Here is a 10,763-nt window from a genome sequence, read left to right as displayed (position 1 = left end):
TGGCAGCTGAAAGCAGGTATCTGGGGTTAGTTTAGCTTCTATAATTGCAACATTGTTGCATCTGGAGCTCAGAGCTGGGCTGCGGCAGGCGGGGAACCTTGGCTTCCTCCGTCACTGAAGCAAGCAAGTTTGCTTCAGCTGCGGGGCTGCCGTCCGCCACCTTGGTTGGCAGTTAATTTGCATATCTTGCTGATTAGCCAATGGGAAGGGTAGCGAAGTTATGGTTAATTACCATGTTTCTCTATTATTAGATAGGATATCCAAGCCTCATTCGATATTTCTGGTTAAGTGCTCCCAGATTGCAGACTGTCATTTTGGTGTGTGTACTATTAACTTTTACTAATTATTATTTCAGTAATTCACTGATTTTACTTGTTATTTCTGAATTTCTGACAGAGATGATAGCCAATAATACTGCATCATACACTTGAATGGTGCTAAGAAAGTAAATCTTAAATATTCCCACTAGGAAAAAAGAAATGGCAAATATGGTGTGGAGGTGTTATTTAATGCCATGGTGGTAATAATTCTGCAACACATACATGTATCAAATCAACATGTTGCACACCTTAAACTTATACAATACTAGAGGCCTGGTGCATGAAAATTCATGCACTGGAGGAGGGGTCCCTCAGCCGGGCCTAACCCCCTCTTACAGTTCGAGAGCCCTCAGGGGCGGGAGGTGACCTGGGGATCAGGGGAAGGCGACGCCCCCATCACCCCTCTGCTTCTGCCACTGCCGGCAGCACAAGCCTCGGCCGGTCCTGGTTACCTGAGCCTCAGGAGGCCGGGCAGCCACCATCCGAGGTTTGTCTGTGCCTCGGGCTGGCCCTGGGTGGCTGGGAGGCTAAGGGGACTGGGGGACTCTGGAGGCAGGTGCGCAGAGTGGCCGGGCCTGGCTTTGCCACGCGCCTGCCACCCTGGCAGGGCTAAGGGGACTGGGCACTGCCATCTTGTGGCTGTGGGCACCGCCATCTTTGAGGGCGGGGCAGTCAACTAGCATATTCCCACCTTATTGGCTGTGGGTGCTGCCATTGTTGAGGGCAGGGCAGCAATTAGCATATTCTCTCCTTATTGGCTGTGGGCACTGCCATCTTTGCGATGGCATGAGGGTCAATTAGCATATTCCCTCTTTATTAGATAAGATTATGTGTCAATTACATCTCAAAAAAGTTGGGGGAATAACACAATTAGAATAGTTTTTCAATGAGCATTTCAGTAATTTCTGTGACGTATCACTTGGTCCTGATTGAGACCACAGCTGTACTAAACATCTGGATAAAAAATGTCAGTTTTGATGTCCTTTTGATCCTGTGAGCAGTTGTCCTTGAATCATCCAAACCCCCTCTGGGTCCCATCTCAATCACGCCAGCGAGTAATCAATGGGCAGTGCAGGACTTGAAAAAACAAGGTTGGGGTGCCAGTCTTGACTTTGGTGCTTCCTGGTGTGTGACTCACCCAGCCTGTTTCCTCAATTATGAAATATGAATATGCTAATATCTACCCAGCTTCCTAAGATGTTTATGAAGAATAAAACAAATTTTGAGCCACAACAATTAAAAAAAACAAAAGTAAGAAATTGGCCTTCATACTGTGCAGCCCTGGGTTAACATAGCAGGCCTAGGGCTGTCTTTACAAAGGCCTGCTTGCCAGGTTAGTCCTGCCTCTCATCTGAGACCCTGGCACTAGGACAGTTCTCTAACTGACAGAGTTAGGCTACTGGTGCAAACACCTGAGTTATGCTGAAGACCTGCTTTCCTTCAGGAAGTCTGGTTTGGTTTTTTTATTCATTTTTTGTGGTTATCCTCACCTGAAGATATTTTTATATTGATTTTTTTTTTTAAGAGTGGAAAGGAGGGGAGGAAAGAGGACAGAGGGGAGAGAGAAAGGGAGAAAGAGAGAGAAACATCAATGTGAGAGAGAGAGACATTGATTGGTTGCCTCCCACATGTGCCCCAACTGGGACTAGGGATCGAACCTGAACCCAGGTACATGCCCTTGATTGGGAATCAAAACCGTGACTCTTGGTGTGCAGGCTGACACTCCAACCACTGAGCACACCAGCCAGGGCAGGGAGTCTGGTTTTTGATAGTTGCTAGGAGGGTGCCTACATGATCAGCTTTCAATAAAAACCTTAGGCCTGGTCTGCCTGGCTTAGTGGTTAAGTATTGACCTATGAACCAGGAGGTCATAGTTTGATTCCTGGTCAGGGCACAGGTCTGGGTTCCAGGCTTAATTCCCAGTGTGGGGCATGCAGGAGACAGCCAATCAGTGATTCTCTCTCATCATTGATATTTCTATCTCTCCCTCTCCCTTCCTCTCTGAAATTAATAAAAATATATTTACAAATAAATAAATAAATAAACTAAAAATAAAAACCTTAGACACTGAGTCTCTACTGGCTTCCCTGGGGAGAAAAACTACACGTTCCTCCTCTTTTCCCATTCTTGGTGTGCCCCCCCAGGAAGGAGAGCATTGAAAGATCATGTATTTCTCCAACTCCAGACTCTGCCTTTATCTTTCCCCCTTGCTGATTCGTTTGTGCATCCTTTCATTGTAATAAACCTCACCTCTGAGTACTAAACAATTGCTGAGTGAATTAGTGGTCTTAAGGACCCCACCCCCACAACACACATAAAATACCGACTCAAGCCCTAACCGGTTTGGCTCAGTGGATAGAGTGTCGGCCTGCAGACTGCAAGGTCCCAGGTTCGATTCCGGTCAAGGGCATGTACCTTGGTTGCGGGCACATCCCCAGTAGGAGGTGTGCAGGAGGCAGCTGATCAATGTTTCTTTCTCATCGATGTTTCTAACTCTCTCTCCCTCTCCCTTCCTCTCTGCAAAAAATCAATAAAACATATTTAAAAAAAAATACCCACTCAAGTAATTTATATGCTACAATGACATCAGATTAAAAGGGGTTTTGTAAGCAAAGCAGGTAGAAATGCTTAATTCAATTCAACAAGTGACTAAGAGACTAAGGCAGTGGTTCTCAACCTTGGCTGCACATTAGAAATTCTGTTTCTTTGTTATGGGGTGGGGCCACAACATTAGTAACAAAGAAACAGAATTTCCGGAGGATGAGGCCCAGAAATCAGGATTTTAAAAAGATTCCCAGCTGATTCTAATGTGCAGCCAAGGCTGAGAACCACTGGACTAAGGACAGAGGGGAGAGGGGGAGAGAGTTAGAGGGGAAGAGGGAGAAAACAATGATGAGAATCACTGATTGGCTGCCTCTTGCCTATTTATCCGAGATAAAAAGACACTAACCCTGTTTTCTCAAGGAACTCATTGTCTAAAATGGGAAACAGGTGCAAAATTACTCAGTAGCCAAGAGATTTAGAAACATAAATGTAAATGTTAAAATTCAGATGGCGAGAATTTTGGTGATTCAATGAAAGTCTTATTAACAAATGCACATTCTAGTATTCTAAATAATTTTTTTCTGAAAAGCAGGTCATTGGTAATAGAAGAAAAGGGACCATCTCCCTCCCAACCAGTGATTTTTCCTGCAAAGCTCCAGGGAGAACATCTATGATTGAATAATCTAACACCCAAGAGACTTGAAAACAAGGTTAGGAAATCATGCTGTCTCATAGTTAGCAAAATAAAGATAGCATAGGAATCATATAAATGACATATTTCACCCCAGAGTTGTTACTGAGTGCCAAAAACCTGATTTTCATTTACTAACCATGCTAGAACATTTCAGAGTCTGTTTCCCTGGAAATTTCAGGGAAATGCTTATACAATGTCTTGTTTTGTGGTAGAGAACATGCACCTAAGCATTTTTGTTTCTCTGTCTGGTTGGCTCTTTATTCAACCTAGAAACAAACTATTCCAGGAAACTTGAGGTAGAAAACTTTGTCTGAACTTTCAAATATTTGTCTTGCAACAATTAAGAAAAAATTCACTACATCTACCTACAAGGATATGAAAACTGCCCTGCAACAGCACGGTTGACAGCCTTTGCTGCCCAATGTTACCTTGTGCCAAGAACTACCCTAAACGCATCAGACACAAACGTGTATTTCCAAACAGTTTTTTGACTGCTTTCTTGAAATACTGCACTGCAAAAACCTCCTCTTCTTCTTCTTCTTCTTTTCACCATTTTAATTTTTTTAAAGATACACAATATAAACAATTCTCAAATGATGGGTATCAGGTCTGAAATCCTCCTGGTATTAGATGAAACACAGAAAAGAAAATCTCTACATGTACTAGACTATACAGGAGGCAAGTGTAATACTGGGGATGTCCCTGGTCTTAGTATATAAACAGTAGTAAGTAGAAAATTACAAGTGTTTTCTAAACATGAAGCTTAACTAAATTATGTACAAAGCATTTATGATTGTGAAAAGCCACCTCAAAGGTAGTATTCAAGATTTTTTTAATAACAACTGAAAACTAGAACATACCAGAATGCAGTAACCAAGCAAGATGCTTTGGGCCTGGGCTCCGGTCATAAGGTATTGATTGTACCAGCATTCCAGCTCCAATCATGGCTGCAAAGGTTGCACCAATTGTCTGAAAGACACATATTACTAAGAAAAATCTATCTTTATACAATAACAAAGTAGAAACCCACAAGTTCTAATTTTCAGTTAGTGTTTCCAAGAAACCATGTTTTCCCAACACATTAAAGGCCTTTATTTCCGTTTGGACAAGTTACAAGAGTGCCAGTGCCCTTAAATTTGCAGACAGCTTTAAGTGAATGAGTTAAGCTTTGACTAATAACGTCATCTTTAAAAAACTTTATTATTTTTAGACAAAGGTTTCACAAAATCTCTTTAAAAGTCCCAGAATTATTTTAAATTATATTTTAGTATAGCACTAATAGCATTTAAAAATATTAGTCATGATATACCAATTAAAATATATACAGCACACTTGCTAAAAGAAACCTGAAAAAAATAAAAGCACATGGAAAAGATGAGAAATAAGACTGCTTCTCTCCTTCAAACTTTCTGGCTGACTTGGTCCTTTCCTTTTCTTTGCCTTAGATTTCCATTGTTATGACTTGTAAAGATCCCTTGTGTATATAACAAGAAAGAAATATAGGTAATGGAAGAAAGATGATAATATCCAGGAAATTTAAAGGAAAAACTGTAAACTTGTAGCTTTTGGACAGAATCAGGTAGCAGGTATTTGGCCAATTACTAAACAAACACCATAACTGAACGCGAATGCTCCTGGTTGGGAAGGCTTTTCTCCAGATTGCTAAGAATCCCGTGCGATGCTCCAGACCTGCCTCATCGTCTGCACTGTCTGTCTGACACGCAGGCACCTGCTGCTTTAATTCACATTAAACAGAAAAGCATGCCGAGTTCTATTCTAACATTTTCCAATGCACAATTACTAAAAACTACTTCATACATCTCTGTGCAAAGCATTTTCAGGTTATTTATCACAATTTACACATTTTTTTCTTTTAAGGTCCTTCATGATCCAGTTCCACTTTTTGCCTTTCAGCTTTCCAGTCTCCACTCCAGCTGCAGGGAACTAGTAGGGCTACAGACATGCCTCCGGCTCATGCCTCTGCAATTCAGTTCATTGTGCCCAAGAACTCCTTCCTGTCTGACTTACTCAAGGACTTCCCTTTGTCTGGGAAAGTTTATGGTGGGTCCCCTTGCTGCCAAGAGGTGTCAGATGACTCTCCTCTGTTCCAAAGACACTTAGTAGAGTGATCAGTGTCTACAGACATGGCCTCCCAGAGTCCCCCCCCCCCCCCCCCCCCCCCCAAGACTACATCTTCACCACTGTAGCATCTGTCTGGCTTTCTAAACTTTTACTTAAGTACGAGAGCAAAAGCACATGAGAGTGATCTAATGCCCACAGGGAGTTGAGACTATGGCCCATGCACAAACCTTCTTTAACGTCTTATTTTAGGGGCTAAACTCCTTTGCATATCTTGATCTCCCTCATATAGCCATGCTTGCTTAATTACAAAAGGTACTATTGTAAATTACGTACTACTGATTAAACTAACATTCCTGGTGAGAATGCACATGCTCATTCTCTGTCTTCTAGAACCTGTAGGCTAGGCCAGTGGTCGGCAAACTCATTAGTCAACAGAGCCAAATATCAACAGTACAACGATTGAAATTTCTTTTGAGAGCCAAATTTTTTAAACTTAAACTATATAGGTAGGTACACTGTTATTAACTTAATTAGGGTACTCCTAAGGCTTAGGAAGAGCCACACTCAAGGGGCCAAAGAGCCGCATGTGGCTCACGAGCTGCAGTTTGCCGACCACGGGGCTAGGCAATTCATGACACCCATCTGAGAAGTAATATCCTAAGAATACTGACTGTCCACATGGCTATGCTACTATAAGTGTTTCTCCTTTTGGAATGTATAATGTTGTGGAAATATTACAGATTTGGAGGTTAGATGGATTTGGGCTACCGGTGGAGAATGGTTTGCCATGGGACATCTCTAAGTATTACATAGACCAGGGGTGGGCAAACTTTTTGACTCGAGGGCCACAATGGGTTCTTAAACTGGACCGGAGGGCCGGAACAAAAGCATGGATGGAGTGTTTGTGTGAACTAATATAAATTCAAAGTAAACATCATTACATAAAAGGGTACGGTCTTTTTTTTTTTAGTTTTATTCATTTCGCGGGCCATAGTTTGCCCACAGCTGACATAGACTCTCCCATCTTCCCTTCCAGTCCAGCCTCATATTGTTCTAGTTCACACTCTTATCATCAGATCTTGCAAAGGCAGAGCTAGTACACCGGCTCTTCCACATTAGTTCTCCATGCTCAAATACCCATCAGCCTCTTGCTGTTCCAGTTATCTGTAATGGCCTCCCACTGCTTAGGCACTCCTCTCAGCTTGCCAATCACACAGCCCCTTTCTGTCTTCTTCACACACCAACCCTCAAATATGCTAATGAACTATAAAGTCATTTTTAATGACTGTTTTCTTTGCTCAAGCTGTTTTGCAAACTTGGACTACCCTTGTACTCTCCTAAAATGCCAGGCTTCAATGGCCCTGATGAGATAAAACTGTCCTTCATGGAACTTCCCTACTAGTCCAAGACAAAAATAATCTTTCCACTGATTTTAAACTTTCTACTTCTTATTGTATATTCTTTACCACTTACTCTAGTTTATTTCTTCAACCAGAGAGTAGAAAAATAGTCACCACACTTGAAATCAGTTTTTGGTATCTAGTAAAATAACAAATGCACAAGAAACACTCATTCAATATTCCTTATACAGGGTCAAGAAAACTCAGAATAGTTGTGGCACTTTCTACTTTTAATAGTATAGAATGTTAGGGTTTTTGTGATATGCATTTCCCACTGACCTCTAAGATGGTTTGGAATCCCCCTTAATTTTAGTAAATTGCTATAAGATATGCAAAATACAGGCAGTTTGGTATCTGCTGCTAGATAGGACATTCCTGTAAGTTTGGTTTCCAACCCCTTTGCCACTATAAAATACATATTCAACAAAGAATAGCTGACGTACTTCACTGTGTACTTCTTACTCTATTTCAGCTGCACTACTAATTTCATATATTATTTGAACAAAAACCTGTTCAATTTAGTAAGGTATTCTTTCCCTTTAACACCCGTCCCAGTATTTTTTGTCTAATCTTTTGATATGGAGTAGAAAAGGTAAATAAAAACAAGCTGACTTACCACCCAAGAGCCTCTCATCATGAAGTTCATGAGAACAGGAGTTCTGCTCACTGCCAGGGCTGACAAGGCTGTTAAACCAATGCTTCCTGCTAAGTACATATAGGTAGAATGAATTCTATCCTTCACATACTGAGGCCAAATTCTGTAAAAAAAAAAAAAAAGTTAATTTATAAGATTCTGAATGTGAATTTTGGTTGAATCAGATTAGCTGGGAGGTCTTGGGAAATACGTTACTGCTCTAAATCTTATTCACCTCATTTGGAATGGAAATGATGCATACATTGAAGTAAAACGTAAATGATAAAAGACATATAAGGGGGCGGGGGAGAATGGGTGGAGGTGGAAGAGGGCACAGAGGGGATAAATGGTGATGGAAAAGTTTGAAAAAATTAAAATAAAATAAAAAACACACAAAAAAGAATGAGATATATGCATTCTACAAAATGCTGCACTTCAAAAACATTGTGCTAAGTGAAAGAATCCAGGCCCAAAGGACCACACACAGCATGATTTTATTCTGACTACATGTCCAAAAAAGGTAAATCTACAAAGGCAAAAAGAAGATTAATGGTTTCCTGGGACTGGGGATGGAAGGGTTACAATTAAGCATAAGGGATCTTTTCGAGGTGATGGGAATGTTCTAAAACAGCTGTGGTGATAGTTGAACCTCTATACATTCAAGAATCACTGAATTGTATACTCATAATGGGTGAACTTATATAAATTATGCCTTAATAAATCTGCTTTAAAAAATAAGCACGACCATAATAATAAAAGACATAAGCATTTGGCTTATATACAAAGTGACACATTTTCTCCTTACCTGAATACATATAACCTTGGAAAAAGAAGTTTATTTAGGTTTGAATAGGTCATGGAAACAAGAGATTCTATCTGTATTCATTTTTCTGCTACACAAGAAGACTAGACATAAAACATTCCCAAAGTGGCCAAAGGTAAGTATGAGAAGAAAATTGGAGGCTTTAAGGCTAGAACTGTTTGGGAACAATTTACTTACACAGCCTTTTCAATTGCTCCAATCTCATTAGACATTCCCAAGCCATAGTAGCACAATGCACCAAGGCCAACAGCAGCCCCTCCAGCAATAAACCATCTTCCCATCTGATCAACTGCAGAACACAGGAGGAAATGCAGGTTAACACCGTCATGTTTTAACTAAATTAAAATGCTGGCAGTAAGCCCTTCCCCATACTTACAGTAAATGAGGGAAATCAAACTATACACCACACTTCTTTGTAATAGCTATAATTAGTATATATAGAAATGGCCTTAGAATTAGGGGACTAGTAAGAACACTGCTGAAACATAGGTGTAATAATTAGTACAAAAAGGATCAGACTTGGTTAAACTTTCATCTCACTCCAACAAAATTAGAGGCAGTGTATCTGTAGATGTGGGGAGACTTCTGTGATACGTTATTTTACTCATAAGAGTTTGGGGTGTGTTCTCATGACAATTAGAAAGCAAAGATGAGAAAGAGCCCTGGCTGGGTAGCTCAGTTGGTTAGAGTGTCATCCCGATACTCCAAGGTTTCGGGTTCGACCCTTGTTCAGGGCACATACAAGAATCAACCAATGAATGCATATAAAGTAGAATAGATGTTTTTTTTCCCCCTCTCTCTCCCCCTTCCTCTCTCTCTAAAATCTATCAAGCAATAAAATAATTTTAAACATGAGAAAGAAATGTTAAGAGTTAGATCGCATTGTGTCTACAGTGACATTAACAAAGATGGTGCTTTATATGGAGTCAAGAAAAAAAGAATCAAAGAAAAACGTAACCCATGCTTATGCCGCTGAATTAAGGGAGAGGGTGCTTTTGCTTTTAATACTAAGAAAGAAACAATTTATTAACTCTAACTGGTTAAAGGTATTCATAAAGACCAGCATACTCCCTTTAGTCTAAATTTGTTCACAAACGTTACTATTCCATGGCTATAGGATTCATATAATTTGGTTTCTAGGGCCAATTTACTGACCAGAAATACCCCAAGGGATACCAATGAAGGCTGTCTCCTGCATAATAGATGGACATTTTGCAAGGTTAAGGAGCCTGGGCTGGCTTTGGGTAGATTAACAATCTAGTTTCTCAACTTGCAAAGCTGAATTGCAAACTGTGAACCCAAGGTCCTGCTTCCGAGAGGCCTCTAGGGCAGCCAGTTAATAGGACCCTCCCTCAACACTAGGCTTTTATGAAGATCTGGTCAGGCACCTACTTTTAAATATTTTTTCCATTGACGGTTCCAATGCTGCTTCCTTGAGTTCTTGTCCGGTTTTCCCACGCCGGATCCCAATTCTTGTTTTGGTGGCATATTCCTGATACACATGAAAACAAGACATACACCACCCACAACAAAACAGAAAGTTAACGATAAGACAGGATCTCGTTACACTAGAAACCTCCATATAAAGTTGGTGCTTTATATGCATGTACTTTCACTATTAAAGTACGGTAGCCAATTTAAATGTTAAATGGAGACCCTATTGTATTTGTGCTCTATCTTCAAAGTGACTTGCTAATTCTTTATAACAACTTCTTAGTTTAAGTTTTAGAATGTACATTTCATAAACTACAGACTTTATTAGCTACATTTTTTAAATCTGGAAAATGGGCTCAAGAAAGTTTCTTTCCTTAACATAAAGCCAAAAGGAGGAACGACTACTACCTCCATTTTAGCTCCTTTTCAACAGTGAAACGGTCCATTGAAAGGGTAAATCTCTTCTAGGTTCTGTATACTTCTCTGAATGCCAGGAGGAATCTATCATCTAAGGAAATCGCTTTCTCTCTTACCGGACAGCTGACTATTTCCTAACAAAAGCTGTAATGACACATTTCGTCCGTGATTGGCAGCGGGTGCTAGTCCCCGGCAAGTCCCTCACTCTCGGCTCCCCCATCGCTCCCATCCCCACTGGTGATTTCCATGAGAAACCGAGAGCTGCAAAAACGGAGGCGTCCGGTTCCTTTCTCTTTCACACGAGATGAAGATGGAACAAAAAGACACAACACTAATGGGAGGAAGCGCGAATCCGGGGCTTCCTCAGGCAACTGCTCCGGGAAATGCCTGGCGGCGGGGCGGGGCGGTGCTGCCC

The 10,763-nt window shown here is 40.9% G+C and overlaps 1 protein-coding gene across 1 annotated transcript in view; it reads right to left on the bottom strand.

Annotated features, from left to right (window-relative positions):
- Positions 1-10,716, bottom strand: part of GHITM (growth hormone inducible transmembrane protein) — an 18,396-nt gene extending 7,680 nt beyond the window's left edge. The window contains exons 1-4 of the mRNA XM_005871116.2: positions 9,890-10,716; positions 8,675-8,786; positions 7,657-7,798; positions 4,419-4,527 (exon numbers count right to left, since the gene is read on the bottom strand). Of these exons, the coding sequence (XP_005871178.1) occupies positions 4,419-4,527; positions 7,657-7,798; positions 8,675-8,786; positions 9,890-10,103 (577 nt within the window). The 5' untranslated portion in view covers positions 10,104-10,716. The remainder of the gene's footprint in view (positions 1-4,418; positions 4,528-7,656; positions 7,799-8,674; positions 8,787-9,889) is intronic.
- Positions 10,717-10,763: the final 47 nt, after the last annotated feature.

The sequence above is a fragment of the Myotis brandtii genome, unplaced genomic scaffold, assembly GCF_000412655.1.
Source record: "Myotis brandtii unplaced genomic scaffold, ASM41265v1 scaffold33, whole genome shotgun sequence".
In the NCBI taxonomy this organism is placed as follows: Eukaryota; Metazoa; Chordata; class Mammalia; order Chiroptera; family Vespertilionidae; genus Myotis; species Myotis brandtii.
Note: the sequence above shows the minus strand (reverse complement) of the source record. Positions and strands in the feature narration are given on the sequence as shown.